General features: G+C 45.8%; 1 protein-coding gene across 2 annotated transcripts in view; it reads left to right on the forward strand.

The window, feature by feature from the left end:
- Window positions 1-19,995, forward strand: part of kcnc2 (potassium voltage-gated channel, Shaw-related subfamily, member 2) — a 72,765-nt gene that overhangs the window by 45,172 nt on the left and 7,598 nt on the right. For both annotated transcript variants that reach the window (XM_042318051.1, XM_042318052.1), the window contains exons 2-3: window positions 15,775-16,714; window positions 17,644-17,820. In XM_042318051.1, the coding sequence (XP_042173985.1) occupies window positions 15,775-16,714; window positions 17,644-17,820 (1,117 nt within the window). The remainder of the gene's footprint in view (window positions 1-15,774; window positions 16,715-17,643; window positions 17,821-19,995) is intronic.

The raw sequence follows: 19,995 nt of genomic DNA on the forward strand, positions 1-19,995 counted from the left end.
TGGGAGGGCTGAACAAATGCCTGCCAACTAGGTTTTATCAAAGAGGAAAAAAGCCTGGATTCTGACATTGACACACACACATATATAAACACACACACACACATATATAAACACACACACACATATATAAACACACACACACGTATATAAACACACAAACACATATATAAACACACACACACATATATAAACACACACACACGTATATAAACACACACACACGTATATAAACACACAAACACATATATAAACACACACACACATATATAAACACACACACACGTATATAAACACACAAACACATATATAAACACACACACATATATAAACACACAAACACATATATAAAAACACACACATATATATAAAAAACACACAACACATATATAAACACACACACACGTATATAAACACACACACATATATAAACACACACACACGTATATAAACACACAAACACATATATAAACACACAAACACATATATAAACACACACACACATATATAAACACACACACACGTATATAAACACACAAACACATATATAAACACACAAACACATATATAAACACACACACACATATATAAACACACAAACACATATATAAACACACAAACACATATATAAACACACACACACGTATATAAACACACACACATATATAAACACACAAACACATATATAAACACACAAACACATATATAAACACACACACACGTATATAAACACACACACATATATAAACACACAAACACATATATAAACACACAAACACATATATAAACACACACACACGCTATTGATCAGGAAACTGGAGCATGTACTGCTTTCATCTCCCTTGTGTTCTCTACCTGGAGAAGACTGCAGGCAAAAGATGTCTGCCGGCCACAGCCTTCTCTATGTGTTGATATTTAGTCAGGGAGGAAGGGAACCTGACTAGAACTTTACAGACTAGTCTGAGGAGAGTTGTCTTTTATTAAAGGAAAACTCCACCCAAAAAATATATTTTAGTTTTAGCTAAATGCATCCTACGGGTTGATTTCTGTATTTTTGTCACATTCTGACCTTAGTTCTTTTGTTATGTCTTTGTTTTAGTATGGTCAGGGCGTGAGTTGGGGTGGGTAGTCTATGTTCCTTTTTCTATATTGTGGTAATGTGTTTGGCCTGGTATGGTTCTCAATCAGAGGCAGGTGTCGTTCGTTGTCTCTGATTGAGAATCATACTTAGGTAGCCTTTTCCCACCTGTGTTTTGTGGGTGATTATTTTTATGTTTAGTGTTTCTTCATTACTTTACAGGACTGTTTCGGTTTTTCGTTTATTCACGTTGTTGTTTTGTTCGGTGTTCAGTTGTTTCATTAAAATAATGGACACTTACCACGCTGCGCATTGGTCTGATATTTCATACTCGTCGTCAGACAACAAAGACAACCGTTACAATTTTGAAGGTTACATAACTTGAAAACTTGAGTGCTGACAAGCAAAACATTTGGGACTATGTCAACAATGGACTAATGGACAAACTAAAATATTGTTTTTGGGGTGGAGTTTTCCTTTATGTATTTCCTTGTTTTATGACAAGGATGTTGGTAGGAGAGCATTCAAGTAGCTACAAGCAATTGGACTGAACTCTCCCGGCCAAATTGACCAAATAGGTATACTTTTTGCGTTTACATTTTAGCCAGTTAGCAGACGCTCTTATCCACTTAACTAGGGTTAAGTGCCTTGCTCAAGGTCACATTGACAGATTTTTCACCTAGTGAGCTTTCAGTTACTGGCCCAAAAATCTGGAAGTGTGTGTTTTTGTCCAAATACTGGACAGTATTCAATATGGTCTCTGGGACAAGGATCTCCAACGAGCCCCTTAAAAATGTAAAGTAATGCAGTGCAGACAGACAGACGTGTTTCATTACATCTCATATAGACAGTCCATCAATGCAATACATCACCAAAACGCCGCCATGCTTCGGTCATGTCTCTGTGATACACTCTTCATGGGGTTTCCCCCATCGGTGAACATCACCTGTGTCATGGGGGATATTTATGCATCCGCCACATGCGTTCTCATAAACACAAGCTCTGGTGAGTCAATAGCATGTCTGCGATAGAAGCACGTCTTGAAATATTGATGGCCAGATGAGTGAATGAAGAACAGTACGGCGTATAGAGTATGTTGTATGTGATGTTGGCATGACAACACATGGATGTTCTATGTGGAGGGTATTTCAAGAAAGACCTTCGCTGATGCCCCATACGTACTCACGTGTTCAGAATGCCCATTCCTCAGTCTCTGTAACGTGTCAAACTGCACATTGGTACTTGTTGAGGTGTTTGAAACACTCCTTTCCTATAAACACCATTCCTGTGAATGACAACCAAATAGTTTCCCCATTGGGCAGTCCACCAACTATGTCTATTTTTACCTGCTGTTGTCGTGTATGTCTCCGCTATTGATGCCATTGCCCCAGCAGCAGGATGACCTGGGTCTTGTAGTTGTGTCATCCCTGACCTCTGACCTCTAATGGGTCAGCGTTTCTTCTCCGACTAATTTCCTACACATGGTAGGGCACACGTGTAGGCCTGCAGTTTACAATTCGTCTCTATTGGACAGCTGCTTTGAGTATTATTGTTGCGGGGCCCTGCGAAGCTCCATGGACTGACAGTATTGTGTCTGGCAAGGATCCAACTGTCAGTTTCTCATCCCCCCACGTCGACTTTATGAGGGAAAGTAATAATGAATTATTCAAATTAGAACGTCTGGAAAGGTTTGATAGGCTATTTTTAGACCCGGTATCTGGCTGGTTGCCAAAAGCTATGGGGTTTTAGAAGGGTTCCCCGAGCGCATCTGCTGTCATGTCACAGCGAGATACATAATGAGAGCGGAAGCCAGGGTAAGTGTGAGAGGGAGACAGTGAAGTAGAGTGGGAGAGAAAAAGAGCGAGGGAGAGAATAGCAAATGTCTCTCATAGAGGAAGGGCTTTCTCTACCTCTAATCATCTTCAGTTGAGGTTGATTCCACCTTTTCTATTTTTACCTCAATGGATTCTCTCTTAGTCTGTCAGCACAGAAATCTCTCCTCCGCTGCATTTGTGTTTGGGGAAAAGAGGAGGAAACCCTTTTCCTTTCTCTGCCAGGAACACATCCATTCACCCCCCCATTCTCTCTCATTCTCTCTCTCTTCAGCCTGGTCTCTCTCTCTCCCTGTCTCTCGCTTTCTCTCTCGACAACACGACTTTACCATGCCAAGTTGTCAGAAAAAGTTGCCGTTACCACAGCGCCATGCACTTGATCAAGAGAGAAGAGCAGGCAGGGTGTGTGACAATGGCTTTGTGTGGGACTTCATTGTTACATGGGGACAATTCACTCCTGTTTCCTCCCGAGGATATTCCCTGGGAATACTGTTTAATCAGCTTCACCTTATTATGAACCCCAGACTCTTCAAGGTCTCTGAAGAATTCAGCTGAGATGAAAATCTATTATTTGGCAGGTTAATTACATGTGTGTTATGTCATTTGTAAATTAACAGATCTGGAAACTGCAGTACATGATGTAGGTTTTAACTACTGTTTATTTCTGGAACAGGCACAGGAAACTGGAGCCGACAAGACGAGCAAATATGGTTGACATGATTAATTTATCTTATTCAGTATTAGTATGTATGGTGGTGCACCAGCGCTACCAGTCATCCCTCTCTTGACTTGTTATCCTCTGTTTTAACACATTCAGCTGAAACCAAACCGTCTACATGACACCCCCCACCACCAGCACACTCCATGTTCCATATGGCATGTTTGATGGGGGGGTCTGTGTGCGACAGTAATCATTTTAGGAGATGCACAGTGCCCCCCTGGGTTGGAAAGCAGGAGATAAACAGTGCCCCCCTGGGTTGGAAAGCAGGAGATAAACAGTGCCCCCCCTGGGTTGGAAAGCAGGGTTTTTGAAAATATTCCATGTTAATGTCAGAAACCTCTGGGTTCCGCTTGGTGGGAGATGATGTCACAAAGGCTCAGTGCTGGATGGGGCTTTTGGGCACTAGGCCAGGGCAGTATGGGGAGGCTCATAGGCAGGACTTGGACTCCCCATGGTTGGTAGAGCTACAGAGCTCTACGTTTGCATCCCAAGTGGCACCCTACACCCTATATAGTGCACTACTTTTGACTAGGCAATAGGGTGCCATTTGAGATGCAGCCTACATCTCCTACAGATGATGGGTGTCCAGAGGAGATAGGGCTAATGGGCCCTCTGATTGGTCGAATGTGTCGGGCTGTTGATGACAGCAGAGGAGTAGTAGCCTGATAGCAGAGGAGTAGTAGCCTGATCGGGTTTTTCTTCTGATGGACTGACGCCAGGGTTTTCCCATCCACGTCTGTTGTTGTACCAGCAGTCAAAGCAATGTGTGTGGACTTGGAGCCAAGATGGACATTCTGTTTCCAGGCTGAGATGGATCCGTCTGGTTTTTGCCCCCACTGGGATGACTGTGCTGTATAGTGCTTCATTGTAAGTGTAACAGAGGTTTGGTGAACCACACATGACGAATTACCTTTCCGGATACCTGAAAACTCGTATTAGCTCCCCAAGCCTATGGCAATAGCTCAGAGAGTTAGCAAGCTTGTGGCTCACAGACCAGGGTTTGAATGCATTTGTTCTCACAAACTCCCTATGGTAAAGTTATAGCTCAATTGTAAGTATGTTGTTGCGTCCAGTAGAAATTGCATCCAGGATGCCTATACAGTACCAACAACATGTCCTACTCCTCGCTAAAGCTCTCATGGTATCCATGACGGCTGCAGCTCTGTAGTATAACTATAGTGTCTGTTGGCTGGACTGGGAGTGTGTTCCAAATGGAACCCTATTCACTATCCCTCCGCAAGGCAATCAAACAAGCTAAGCGTCAGTATAGAGTCAAAGTAGAGTCGCAATTCAACTGCTCAGAGACGAGAGGTATGTGGCAGGGTCTACAGTCAATCACGGACTAGAAAAGAAAAGCCAGCCCTATCGTGGACCACGATGTCTTGCTCCCAGACAAACTAAAAAACTTCTTTGCTCGCTTTGAGGACAATACAGTGCCACCGACACGGCCCGCTACCAAAACCTGCGGGTTCTCCTTCACTGCAGCCAATGCGAGTAAAACATTTAAACGTGTTAACCCTCGCAATGCTGCAGGCCCAGACTCATCCTCAGAGCATGCGTAGACCAGCTGGCTGGTGTGTTTACGGACATATTTAATCAATCCTTATCCCAGTCTGCTGTTCCCACATGCTTCAAGAGGGCCACCATTGTTCCTGTTCCCAAGAAAGCTAAGGTAACTGAGCTAAATGACTACTCACTTCCGTCATCATGAAGTGCTTTGAGAGACTAGTCAAGGGACCATATCACCTCCACCCTACCTAACACCCTAGACCCACTCCAATTTGCTTACCGCCCTATTAGGTCCACAGACGATGCAATCACAATCACACTGCACACTGCCCTAACCCATCTGGACAAGAGGAATACCTATGTAAGAATGCTTTTCGACTACAGCTCAGCATTTAACACCATAGTACCCTCCAAGCTCATCATCAAGCTCGAGACCCTGGGTCTCGACCCCGCCCTGTGCAACTGGGTACTGGACTTCCTGATGGTCCGCCCCCAGGTTGTGAGGGTAGGTGAACAACATCTACACCCTGCTGATCCTCAACACAAACTTTTACAGATGCACAATCGAGAGCATCCTGTCGGGCTGTATCACCGCCTGGTACGGCAACTGCTCCGCCCATAACCGTAAGGCTCTCCAGAGGGTAGTGAGGTCTGCACAATTTATCACCGGGGGCAAACTGCCTGCCCTCCAGATCTTCTGCCTGTTCACCCCGCTATCATCCAGAAGGCGAGGTCAGTACAGGTGCATCAAAGCGAGGACCGAGACACTGAAAAACAGCTTCTATCTCAAGGCCATCAGACTGTTAAACAGCCATTCACTAACATTGAGGGGCTGCTGCCAACATACTGACTAAACTCTAGCCACTTTAATAATGGAAAAATGTATGTAATAAATGTATCACTAGCCACTTTAAGCAATGCCACTTTATATAATGTTTACATCCTTACATTACTCATCTCATATGTATATAGGGTACTCTACATCAAATAAAATAACATGTATTTATATAGCCCTTCTTACATCAGCTGATATCTCAAAGTGCTGTACAGAAACCCAGCCTAAAACCCCAAACAGCAAGCAATGCAGGTGTAGAAGCACGGTGGCTAGGAAAAACTCCCTAGAAAGGCCAAAACCTAGGAAGAAACCTAGAGAGGAACCAGGCTATGAGAGGTGGCCAGTCCTCTTCCGGCTGTACTGGGTGGAGATTATAACAGAACATGGCCAAGATGTTCAAATGTTCATAAATGACCAGCATGGTCAAATAATAATAATCACAGTAGTTGTCGAGGGTGCAACAAGTCAGCACCCCAGGAGTAAATGTAAGTTGGCTTTTCATAGCCAATAATTAAGAGTATCTCTACCACTCCTGCTCTAGAGAGTTGAAAACAGCAGGTCTGGGACAGGTACCACGTTCGGTGAACAGGTCAGGGTTCCATAGCCACAGGCAGTACAGTTGAAACTGGAGTAGCAGCACGGCCAGGTGGACTGGGGACAGCAAGGAGTCATCATGCCAGGTAGTCCTGAGGCATGGACCTAGGGCTCAGGTTCTCCAAGAGAGAGAGAGAGAGAGAGAGAGAGAGAGAGAGAGAGAGAGAGAGAGAGAGAAAGAAAGAAAGAAAGAAAGAAAGAAAGAAAGAAAGAAAGAAAGAAAGAAAGAAAGAAAGAAAGAAAGAAAGAAAGAAAGAAAGAAAGAAAGAAAGAAAGAAAGAAAGAAAGAAAGAAAGAAAGAAAGAAAGAAAGAAAGAAAGAAAGAAAGAAAGAAAGAAAGAAAGAAAGAAAGGAAAGAATTAGAGAGAGCATACTTAAATTCTCACAGGACACCGGATAAGACAGAAGAAGTACTCCAGATATAACAGACTGACCCTAGCCCCCCGACACATAATCTACTGCAGCATAAATACTGGAGGCTGAGACAGGAGGGGTCAGGAGACACTGTGGCCCCATGCAATGATACCCCCGGATAGGGCCAAACAGGAAGGATATAACCCCACCCACTTTGCCAAAGCACAGCCCCCACACCACTAGAGGGATATCTTCAACCACCAATTTACCATCCTGAGACAAGGCCGAGTATAGCCCACAAAGATCTCCGCCACGGCACAACCCAAGGTGGGGCAGACAGGAAGATCATGTCAGTGACTCAACCCACTCAAGTGACGCACCCCTCTTAGGGACGGCATGGAAGAGCACCAGTAAGCCAGTGACTCAGCCCCTGTATTAGGGTTAGAGGCAGAGTATTCCAGTGGAGAGAGGAGAACCAGCCAGGCAGAGACAGCAAGGGCGGTTCGTTGCTCCAGAGCCTCTCCGTTCACCTTCACACTCCTGGGCCAGACTACACTCAATCATATAACCTACTGAAGAGATGAGTCTTCAGTAAAGACTTAAAGGTTGAGACCGAGTCTACGTCTCTCACATGGGTAGGCAGACCATTCCATAAAAATGGAGCTCTATAGGAGAAAACCCTGCCTCCAGCTGTTTGCTTAGAAATTCTAGGGACAATTAGGAGGCCTGCGTCTTGTGACCGTAGCGTACGTGTAGGTATGTACGGCAGGACCAAATCGGAAGATAGGTAAGAGCAAGCCCATGTAATGCTTTGTAGGTTAGCAGTAAAACTTTGAAATCAGCCCTTGCCTTAACAGGAAGCCAGTGTAGGGAGGCTAGCACTGGAGTAATATGATCACATTTTTGGTTCTAGTCAGGATTCTAGCAGCCGTATTTAGCACTAACTGAAGTTTATTTAGTGCTTTTCTGGGTAGCCGGAAAGTAGAGCATTGCAGTAGTCTAACCTAGAAGTGACAAAAGCATGGATACATTTTTCTGCATCATTTTTGCGCGGAAAGTTTCTGATTTTTGCAATGTTACGTAGATGGAAAAAGCTGTCCTTGAAGCAGTCTTGATATGTTCATCAAAAGAGAGATCAGGGTCCAGAGTAACGCCGAGGTCCTTCACAGTTTTATTTGAGACGACTGTACAACCATCAAGATGAATTGTCAGATTCAACAGAAGATCTCTTTGTTTCTTGGGACCTAGAACAAGCATTTCTGTTTTGTCCGAGTTTAAAAGTAGAATGTTTGCAGCCATCCACTTCCTTATGTCTGAAACACAGGCTTCTAGCGAGGGCAGTTTTTGGCCCTCACCATGTTTCATTGAAATGTACAGCTGTGTGTCATCTGCATAGCAGTGAAAGTTAACATTATGTTTTCGAATGACATCCCCAAGAGGTAAAATATATAGTGAAAACAATAGTGGTCCTAAAACGGAACCTTGAGGAACACTGTAATTTACAGTTGATTTGTCAGAGGACAAACCATTCACAGAGACAAACTGAAATCTTTCCGACAGATAAGATTTAAACCAGGCCAGAACTTGCCCGTGTAGACCAATTTGGGTTTCCAATCTCTCCAAAAGAATGTGGTGATCGATGGTATCAAAAGCAGCACTAAGGTCTAGGCGCACGAGGACAGATGCAGAGCCTCGGTCTGACGCCATTAAAAGGTAATTTACCATCTTCACAAGTGCAGTCTCAGTGCTATGATGAGGTCTAAAACCAGACTGAAGCATTTCGTATACATTGTTTGTCTTCAGGAAGGCAGTGAGTTGCTTGTTCAAAATGTTTTGAGAGGAATGGAAGATTCGATACAGGCCGATAGTTTTGGTAGGCTTGATTACCAACAACTGCATCTTGCCTCTGCCGTTTGGCCATCACTCATTCATATATTTTTATGTACATATTCTTACTCATTCCTTTGCACTTGTAAGGTAGTTGTTGTGAAATTGTTAGGTTAGATTACTTGTTAGATATTACTGCATGGTCGGAACTAGAAGCACAAGCATTTCACTACACTTTCATTAACATCTGCTAATCATGTGTATGTGTATGTGACAAAAAACATTTGATTTGATTTGATTCGTCTGTGTATTGCACTACTTTTAACCAGGGCCCATAGGGCAGGTCGTGGCTCCCATAGGCAGTGGTCTGATGGAACTGTGTCGTATGGCCCCTTTCCTCACAAGTCTCTGCTGTGATCTGAAAACATGCGTAGGTCCAAGAGGCGGCGGACGCGACAGATGCACACGGGCAAAGTGCAGTGATTCATCTTATCAAGAGGGCCTGTCTTACCCCGTCTTCTCTGCCAGGGCATGAGATTGCTTCCCGTCAAGTGTTTGGGTTGGCTGATGGAGCCCTCTGATTAGATCAAGCCACTATGGAGGCCTTAAGAGGGATGGAACTTGTTTCAGTGCGGGGAGCATTGGGCCAAACACTCAGCCAGGAGGGACGGCGTCAAACCTCCACGCACCACAAAGTAGGATTTATATGGTGGTGTGCTTTCCACGTGCTAATGCTCCCTAAACCAATTTGGCCTACTAAGTCTGTTTAGAGTGTTTACATCAGATGGAATGGAAGCAGCATCTCTTTTTTTGCATTTTGATGCCTGTCATTCATAACGTGTGTGTGTGAGAGAGAGGATGTGTGTATGCGTGCGTTTGTCTCTCTCTCTCTGTGTGTGTGTGTGTGTGTGTGTGTGTGTGTGTGTGTGTGTGTGTGTGTGTGTGTGTGTGTGTGTGTGTGTGTGTGAGAGAGGATGTGTGTATGCTTGTGTGTGTGTCTGTATGCAAGAGAGTGTATGTGTGCATTATGTCTGTCTTCCCATGTGTGTGTTCTGTGTGTCTACGGCAGCCCCTCTGTTATGACATGATTCAGTTGTTATATGACATGATTCAGTTGTTATATGACATGATTCAGTTGATATATGACATGATTCAGTTAATATATGACTTAATTCATTTGTGTATTCTGTGTGTCAACGGCAGCCCCTCTCTGTTACATGACATGATTCAGTTGTTACATGACATGATTCAGTTGTTAAATGACATGATTCAGTTGTTACATGACATGATTTAGTTGATATATGACATGATTCAGTTGTTACATGACATGATTCAGATGTTTATATGACATGATTTAGTTGATATATGACATGATTCAGTTGTTACATGACATGATTCAGTTGTTACAGGTCATCAGGGGGCAGACAGGTATGTATTAATCAACAGAAGCTGGGAAGACTATATAATATGCCCCATCTCTGGGAATGATGTGTGTGTGCGTATTCGAGACAATTACACCACAGCGTGAAATGACAGTTGCCATTATTCTTCACAGCATCATGGGAAGGAAGGAGGCATCATGGGAAGGAAGGAAAGAAGAATCATGGGTATGAAAGAAGGGAGCCTCATGGGTAGGAAGGAAGGAAGCATCATGGGAAGGAAGGAAAGAAGAATCATGGGTATGAAAGAAGGGAGCCTCATGGGTAGGAAGGAAGGAAGCATCATGGGAAGGAAGGAAAGAAGCATCATGGGTATGAAAGAAGGGAGCCTCATGGGTAGGAAGGAAGGAAGCATCATGGGAAGGAAGGAAAGAAGAATCATGGGTATGAAAGAAGGGAGCCTCATGGGTAGGAAGGAAGGAAGCATCATGGGAAGGAAGGAAAGAAGCATCATGGGTATGAAAGAAGGGAGCCTCATGGGTAGGAAGGAAGGAAGCATCATGGGAAGGAAGGAAAGAAGCATCATGGGTATGAAAGAAGGGAGCCTCATGGGTGGGAAGGAAGGAAGCATCATGGCCGCCAGTCTTCTTGTTTTGTGTTCATGAGAATGGCAGGAGAAAGAGAAATAGTATAAGTTATAGTTTGAGCTTTATAACTCATACAATAACTTAAACTATTTCTCAAGATACATTAGATATTTATTAGTAAAGTTGTTACTTTAAAAGGAGGATATTCCCCATTTTGAGGACCAGTTTACACACTTAACCCGGCTGTTGTTGATACCGCCGCACAGTTTCTCTGGTCAAAGTGGTGTTTTTGTGCCTAAGTTGCACAGATTGTGGTTATGGGGAAGTGCGTTATGAATCTGTCTTCGGTGCTCATTATTATGTTGAAATAGATGCAGTAGAAAAACGTGAAGGCTTTTGTGAAACTCTGGAAAGTAAAGATGTTGTCTGGAACAGATGGTGCTGTGGCACATTGTAAATCACTAAACATCTGAGCTTCTGTCCATTGTATGGCTCCCGTGCCTCCTACTTCAAAATGGTAAATGTGCTTCACGATTTCATGTTCTGTTCTGTTGCGGCCTTGACTATTCACTTGGCTCGCTCTAGAGATCCATTATTAAATAGCTAGTACCTCGGTTCTGTAACAACGAATGCTTGTTAACTTTGCAAAGTAAATTCAGGGTTTTTCATTTATAGTTTCTCTCAGTTGCCTGATGCCTGCTGCCTTTTTAGAACTTGTCCTCCTGGTGAAAAAAATACAGAAAGTTTATGAATAAAATAAAGTCACGTTCTGGAATAGACATAAATAATACATGTGAAAAGGCTGCATGCAACCAGTGACTGCCAGGATGAATGCACAGATACACTTCATGAGTGCAGAATGACGTTCTGAGACTGCATGAGTCATAGGCTGCGTTCCAAATGGGACACTATTCCCTAGATAGTGCTCTACCAGAAACGCATACAATTCAAAACAAGGGAGGGTGTGAAACCACTTCCTCTGAGCTCTAGGAGAGATGGAGGGAGAGCGATGGAGGGAGGAGAGGAGCAAATTGTGCACCTCTCTGGACCCAGCTCCATTTGCACATACAAACACAAATGCATACGCCCGCGCACACAGTCTACACATCTGGGTCAAACAGACTGAAGTTTGTCTGCCAAGGAAATCAGGTCTGGCTGCAGTGGACATTCTGAAGTAAATTGTTTTGTGTAGCGACCATGCTGTTGACATTCATACATACAGTGGCTACTTTTAAAGGGCAAAGCTGAAAGCCTTCCACTGAAGAATACACTAATTCATTGAATGTTTCACCTGTAGTCATAAAAACATGGATAGGGATGCATGTAAACCAGAAAGGTCACAATCTCTGCCACTGAGGCTGTACAACATAGTCCCAATGAAATCAATCCCCCTGGCGTCTCCCACTTCCTCTGGCTTGTCCATAAAGACAAGGTTTTGGTCAGTAAACTAGACCCAGGGTGTCACTTGTGCTCCCTCTCCAGCCTCTAGGTCACCAGGCTGCTCATTATGGTGCACACCTGTCACCATCGTTACGCGCACCTGCGCGTCATCAGACTCACCTGGACTCAATCACTTCCCTGATTACCTTCCCTATATATGTCACTCCCTTTGGTTCCTTCCCCAGGCATCATTGTTTCTGTTTCAATTTGATGTCTGTGTTCTGTTAGTGTTTCTTGTTTTGTATTATGGTCAGTTTATTTTATTAAAACACTCCCTGAACTTGCTTTCCAACTCTCAGCGCACATCGTTATACAGAGGTTAATGAATAGGACCAGTGAGGGCTATTTAGTCATCCCTGTCTCTGCTTGACTTTGCCGTGGGGGCACTGTGCAGACCCTGAGATATGTTGTGTGAGCGACAGAGAGATTTCAGATAGTGAAGACTGAAACAGAGGTATAGGCAGTGGACAGAGAGACTGATTAAAGAATCTTCACTGTGTCTCACCAACAGCTGATGTTTAATTAAAAGGTGACTCATTCCTAGGAATATATATCCTTCTATGTCTCTGTCTCTGTCTCTTTCTCTCTCTGCATTGATATTGTAACGGCTCTCGTCGAAAGGAGTGGACCAGAGCGCAGCGTGGAAAGTGTTCATGATTTTTATTTTCAAAAAACACTCAAACAAAATAACAAAAGTGAAAACAAAAGTGCACAGTTCTGCCAGGTACAGACACTAAACAGAAAACAAGACCCCACAAAACCCAAAAGGAAAATAACAACTTATATGTGATCCCCAATCAGAGACAACGATAGACAGCTGCCTCTGATTGGGAACCACGCAAGGCCAAAAACAAAGAAATAGAAAACATAGACTTTCCCACCCGAGTCACACCCTGACCTAACCAAACATAGAGAATAAAAAGGATCTCTAAGGTCAGGGCGTGACAGATATTTTGGTTAAAATCACACAATTGCTTTATTATTTAGGGGTTTTCTGGACTAATATAAGGTTGACATTCACCACATGTAAAAAATAATGTTTTTTTGTTGTCTATTATATTAGAAAATAATATACTTCAAGGATTTCCTCTTGTAGTTATTACCTTTAGCTACATTCAACTGAAATATTTGTTATTCACTAACCTATAAGCTGAATTCCCTTGTGCCACTCTGCTCATCTAAAGCAATGTGTACAGACTAGTTTTCGAGAGACAATCTGAACTGATCTGAAGAGGTAGTCTGAGTCCATTACACAGAGGATGTGGGCTTGTGCTGTGTAGAACGACAATTCTATACCGCTTTCTACTCAGTCATTGGGGCTGGATTGTAAATCTGTAATGTGGAGGACAAAAAAATCTGAATTGTGCTACCTGTTTAAACGCAGACAATGAGATCCATCAATCAAGTATTTGTTTTTGTATATGGCTTTTTAGAAATATACTTGTTACAATTTATGACTCACTCACAAAAACCCAGCCTGATCCTTTCTCTGTTTGAGCTCTTACCTACTCCATACGGTCATGCAAACCAAACATGGCATGACAGGGTGGAAAGGAGTGGTATGATGGCAGAAACAGACTGGTACCCACTACCAGGCTACCAAATGGACTGGACAGATCTTTCCTCATCCACTCAACAGGATGACACCTCATTCACTCCAACACACTTTATAACAGTGACTGAACGTTTTTTAAGACTTGAATACTGTAAGCCCTTCTGCATCAATGAACCTTCACCGAGAGGTTTGAGGGAATGAGTGGGCCAGTCAGCAGGTTTAACTGCATTAAGACTGCCAGGCCACAGCCCAGTGAGCCACTGGCTGGGTTTATTGCTAGTAATAATAGATTGTTCTCTCTCTCTCTATGGAGTGTATTGTATTCGATGAAGGTGATGTTAATTAACGTTGCTATGGTTCTCCCTCCCTCCCTCCCTCCCTCCCTCCCTCCCTCCCTCCCTCCCTCCCTCCCTCCCTCCCTCCCTCCCTCCCTCCCTCCCTCCCTCCCTCCCTCCCTCCCTCTCTCTCTCTCTCTCCCTCTCTCTCCCTCCCTCCCTCTTTCCCTCCCTCCCTCCCTCCCTTCCCTCCCTCTCTCCCTCTCTCTCCCTCTCCCTCTCTCTCTCTCTCCCTCCCTTTCTTTCTCTCTCCCTCCCTCCCTCCCTCCCTCCCTCCCTCCCTCCCTCCCCCTCCCTCCCTCCCTCCCTCCCTCCCTCTCTCCCTCTTTCTCTCTCCCTCCCTCTTTCCCTCCCTCTCTCTCTTTCCCTCCCTCCCTCTCTCTCCCTCCCTCCCTCCCTCCCTCTCCCTCCCTCCCTCCCCCTCCCTCTCCCCTCCCTCTCTCTCCCTCTCCCTTTCCCTCTCTCCCTCTCCCTCTTTCTCTCTCTCTCTCTCTTTCCCTTTCTTTCTTTCCCCTTTCCCTCTCTCCCTCTCCCTCCCTCTCTTTCTCTCCCTCCCTCCCTCTCTCTTTCCCTCCCTCCCTCCTCTCCCTCCCTCTCTTTCTCCCTCCCCCTCTCCCTCCCTCCCTCCCTCCCTCCCTCTCTCCCTTTCTCCCTCCCTCCCTCCCTCTTTCTCCCTGTCTCTCTCTTTCTCCCTGTCTCCTCCCTCCCTCTCTCCCTCCCTCTCCCTCCCTCTCCTCCCTCCCTCCCTCCCTCCCTCTCCCTTTCTTTCCCTCCCTCCCTTTCTTTCCCTCCCTCCTCCCCCTCTCCCTCTCCCCCCCCCTCCCTCCCTCCCTCCCTCTTTCCCTCCCTCCTCCCCCTCCCTCCCTCTTTCTCTGTCCTCTCTTTCTCCCTCTCTCTCTTTCCCTCCCTCCCTCCCTCCCTCCTCCCTCTCTCCCTCTCCCTCCCTCCCTCTCTCTCTCCCTCTCTCTCCCCCCTCTCCCTTCCCTCCCTCTCTCTCTCTCTCCCTCCCTCCCTTCTCCCTCCCTCCCTCCTCTCCCTTCCCTCCCTCCCTCTCCCTCTCTCTTCCTCTTTCTCTCTCTCTCTCTCCCTCCCTCCCTCTCCCTCTCTCTCTCTCCCTCCCTCCCTCCCTTCCCTCCCTCCCTCTCTCTCTCTTTCTTTCTCTCTCTCCCTCCCTCTCCTCTCTGTCTCTCTCTTTCTCTCCCTCTCTCCCTCTCTTCCCTCCCTCTCCCCCCTCCCTCTCCCTCCCTCTCTCCCTTCTCCCTCCCTCTCTCTCTCTCTCTCCCTCTCCCTCCCTCTCCCTCTTTCCCTCCCTCTCCCTCTCCCTCTCCCTCCCTCCCTCTCCCTCTCCCTCTCTCTCTCCCTCCTCTCTCTCTCTCTTTCTCTCTCTCTCTCTCTTTCTTTCTCTCTCTCCCTCTCTTTCTCTCTCTCTCTCCCTCTCCCCCTCCCTCCCTTTCTCTCTCCCTCTCTTTCTCTCCCTCCCTCTCTCTTTCTCTCTCTCTCTCTTTCTCTGTCTCTCTCTTTCTTTCTCTCTCTCTTTCTTTCTCTGTGTGATGAGTGAATAAATTAATGAGTAAATATAAGGTTATCCAGATTGCATATATTGTGCTTTATGAGCTGCAATGACAACAGAGTTTGACATTCAAAAGTCTCTCTAATTCCCTCTCTCTCTAATCCCCCCCTCCCTCTCTCTCTAATCCCCCCTCTCTCCTTATCTCATCTCCTCTTCTCCAGTTTGTGGCCTTTGCCTCCTTGTTCTTCATCCTGGTCTCGATCACCACCTTCTGCCTGGAGACCCATGAGGCATTCAACACCATCACCATCATCAACAAGTCTGAGGCGGTGCTCAACGGCAGCCTGCCGGACCTGGGTCCTGATTACATTATCGAGACGGACCCAGCTCTCACCTACGTGGAGGGTGTCTGCGTTCTTTGGTTCACCCTGGAGTTCATGGTGCGTGTCATCTTCAGCCCAGACAAGCTGGAGTTTGTCAAGAGCCTGCTCAACATAATCGACTTTGTGGCTATCCTGCCTTTCTACCTGGAGGTAGGCTTAAGCGGACTGTCATCTAAAGCAGCTAAGGACGTCTTGGGCTTCCTCAGAGTGGTAAGGTTTGTCAGGATCCTGCGTATCTTCAAGCTGACGCGACACTTCGTGGGGCTGCGGGTCCTGGGTCACACCTTGAAGGCTAGCACCAACGAGTTCCTTCTCCTCATCATCTTCCTTGCCCTAGGTGTGCTTATCTTCGCCACCGCAATCTACTACGCCGAACGCATCGGCGCCAACCCCAACGACCCCACGGCTGGCGAACACACCATGTTCAAGAACATCCCCATCGGCTTCTGGTGGGCCGTGGTCACCATGACCACGCTGGGTTATGGTGACATGTACCCGCAGACGTGGTCGGGCATGCTGGTGGGCGCGCTGTGCGCCTTGGCGGGCGTGCTGACGATAGCCATGCCTGTGCCCGTCATCGTCAACAACTTTGGAATGTACTACTCGCTGGCCATGGCCAAGCAGAAGCTTCCCAAGAAGAGGAAGAGGCACATCCCCCAGGTCGCACTGGGGGGATCCCCAACCTGCCTCAAAGTAGACCTCAACACCACCTGCAACAGCCCCCAGGGGGACCTCTGCAACATGCAGGGGAGCAGGGTGCTGGAGCGCAACCAATCAGGTGAGACCGCCAGCACACCACCATTGTATCTTAAGTTGGAATTTGTCAGGTGGTTAGGGGTTATTCATGTATAGACAGAAGGGGGGGAGAATCTATAAGGGATCTCATTCAGGTGGAAAACAGTGGCCTTTTAACAGACCCCCCCGGGTTTACACATGGTTTTCCTCTTGAGAGACTCTAGCACCACTGATGTCCTTAGAATGTTTTGCACTTCTGTTGCCACGGAGATAAGAGAATGATGCGAAAGGAATTGATGGGTCGGAGATGAGACTGATTGCTGTGAAATATTTCTTCACTAATAAGATTTTGGGCGAAAACAGAAAAAGCCTTTGACTCTTAAGGTTTTAAAGTAGGGATTGTTCATTTGTGACTTGACTGTAGGTGGCCGTTTTTCCCCTGCAGCCGTTCATCTGTAAATCACTCTGACACATCTGATATTGATGGAAATGAGTGTTGACCCTTGTCTCCTTAGTTTCTTTGAACTATAATCCAGCACATGCTCTGGTTTCTTTGCAATATGTTGCTTTATTAGATGTGAAATATTAACATTTAATAAGTTCAGAACTAGACATGCTTTAATAAATGTATTCAAACACAGATTAAATCTTTTGAGAAGCCAGCGGGGCTTTTCATTATAAGATGTGATAAATGCTAAATTTCAGCCTGTTTTGTTTTGACATTGGCAAGCTCTTTTATAGGCAGACACTAGGTGCGTTGACACCATCGATTGGGGTCTTGTCTATTTCACCTTTAACCCTTGTCCCCCAGCGCGCCTGGTCCTCGTGGCATTTGGCAAGCACTCTTGATGTGGGAGGCTGTTTGATGTGTCCTGATTCGATCCCTTGACCTGCCTTTTCTCGCCCCCTCTTCCGCCCTACCACCCTTAACCCCTCCTCCTGCCCCTCCTCCTCTCTCCCTGCGGTCACCAGTGCTGTCAGGGGACGGCAGTGGAGGCAGTGATCTCACCATGTCCCCCAGCACAGAGGAGAGGGTCCCCATGCGCAGGTCCAGCACCCCAGAGCAGGAGCGGAGGAGTGGGGGGACGTGCTTCCTGCTGGCTGCCAGTGACTACACCTGCCCTGCCGACGGTGGGGTCAGGAAGACAGGTACTGCACCACCCCTCTGGATCAGGATCTTTATGCATGTGCATCAGCACCCGTCATCATGGACGTGTCTATTTTCATGGCTTTTGTTTGGTTTTGAAAGGCATGGCAAATGTCAATGTCATGTTCTTCCCTGACATTTATCCATTATCCATTATTCATTGTTACATCATTATTGGGAATTCATAAATCATCATTCATTAACAGTGATTCATAACTAAATCATTTAGGCGTTTCTGTCATTGCTCATTCAAGGCCGTGGGGCTTCATTTGTGATATTGGTCACTAAAATACCGCCACCAAACCTAATCCACTAGTCTAGCTTGTGGACAACGCTCAGATGATCCACGAAAAGTCTCCTTCCTGTATCTGCCCACATGTTGAATTCCTCCCAGGAAAAGGGAGGAAGACAGAGGCCCTCGTCTGCTAATGTAATCCAGCCTGAGGCTATAGGGGGATGTTGCAGTGGCGCAGTCCTGTAGTGTGTCTATGGAAAGGTCATGTTGTGTGGTGACCCAGTCTTCCCACCACTGTGTCCTAAAGGTCATCTGGAAGGTAGTATCCATCTGCAGCACCAGACAGAGCAGACAAAGTGCGCGACAAGCCTTCTATCTTTGAAAGGCATGCTAAATGCCGTCACTGAATTGTAAGCTAAAGAACACTACACAGAACAATACTAAACACTAGACAAATAGAAACAATAGAAATAGAATGTACAGGTGCCTGTGTTGAGTTAGAATGACCTGCTGTTTGTACAGGTGCCTGTGTTGAGTTAGAATGACCTGCTGTTTGTACAGGTGATGCCTGTGTTGAGTTAGAATGACCTGCTGTTTGTACAGGTGCCTGTGTTGAGTTAGAATGACCTGCTGTTTGTACATGTGCCTGTGTTGAGTTAGAATGACCTGCTGTTTGTACAGGTGCCTGTGTTGAGTTAGAATGACCTGCTGTTTGTACAGGTGCCTGTGTTGAGTTAGAATTACCTGCTGTTTGTACAGGTGCCTGTGTTGAGTTAGAATGACCTGCTGTTTGTACATGTGCCTGTGTTGAGTTAGAATGACCTGCTGTTTGTACAGGTGCCTGTGTTGAGTTAGAATGACCTGCTGTTTGTACAGGTGCCTGTGTTGAGTTAGAATGACCTGCTGTTTGTACAGATGCCTGTGTTGAGTTAGAATGACCTGCTGTTTGTACAGGTGCCTGTGTTGAGTTAGAATGACCTGCTGTTTGTACAGGTGATGCCTGTGTTGAGTTAGAATGACCTGCTGTTTGTACAGGTGATGCCTGTGTTGAGTTAGAATGACCTGCTGTTTGTACAGGTGCCTGTGTTGAGTTAGAATGACCTGCTGTTTGTACAGGTGCCTGTGTTGAGTTAGAATGACCTGCTGTTTGTACAGGTGCCTGTGTTGAGTTAGAATGACCTGCTGTTTGTACAGGTGCCTGTGTTGAGTTAGAATGACCTGCTGTTTGTACAGGTGCCTGTGTTGAGTTAGAATGACCTGCTGTTTGTACAGGTGATGCCTGTGTTGAGTTAGAATGACCTGCTGTTTGTACAGGTGATGCCTGTGTTGAGTTAGAATGACCTGCTATTTGTACAGGTGCCTGTGTTGAGTTAGAATGACCTGCTGTTTGTACAGGTGATGCCTGTGTTGAGTTAGAATGACCTGCTGTTTGTACAGGTGATGCCTGTGTTGAGTTAGAATGACCTGCTGTTTGTACAGGTGATGCCTGTGTTGAGTTAGAATGACCTGCTATTTATACAGGTGATGCCTGTGTTGAGTTAGAATGACCTGCTGTTTGTACAGGTGCCTGTGTTGAGTTAGAATGACCTGCTGTTTGTACAGGTGATGCCTGTGTTGAGTTAGAATGACCTGCTGTTTGTACAGGTGCCTGTGTTGAGTTAGAATGACCTGCTGTTTGTACAGGTGGTGCCTGTGTTGAGTTAGAATGACCTGCTGTTTGTACAGGTGCCTGTGTTGAGTTAGAATGACCTGCTGTTTGTACAGGTGCCTGTGTTGAGTTAGAATTACCTGCTGTTTGTACAGGTGATGCCTGTGTTGAGTTAGAATGACCTGCTGTTTGTACAGGTGATGCCTGTGTTGAGTTAGAATGACCTGCTGTTTGTACAGGTGCCTGTGTTGAGTTAGAATGACCTGCTGTTTGTACAGGTGGTGCCTGTGTTGA

This window comes from Oncorhynchus tshawytscha, unplaced genomic scaffold (assembly GCF_018296145.1).
Source record: "Oncorhynchus tshawytscha isolate Ot180627B unplaced genomic scaffold, Otsh_v2.0 Un_scaffold_10343_pilon_pilon, whole genome shotgun sequence".
In the NCBI taxonomy this organism is placed as follows: Eukaryota; Metazoa; Chordata; class Actinopteri; order Salmoniformes; family Salmonidae; genus Oncorhynchus; species Oncorhynchus tshawytscha.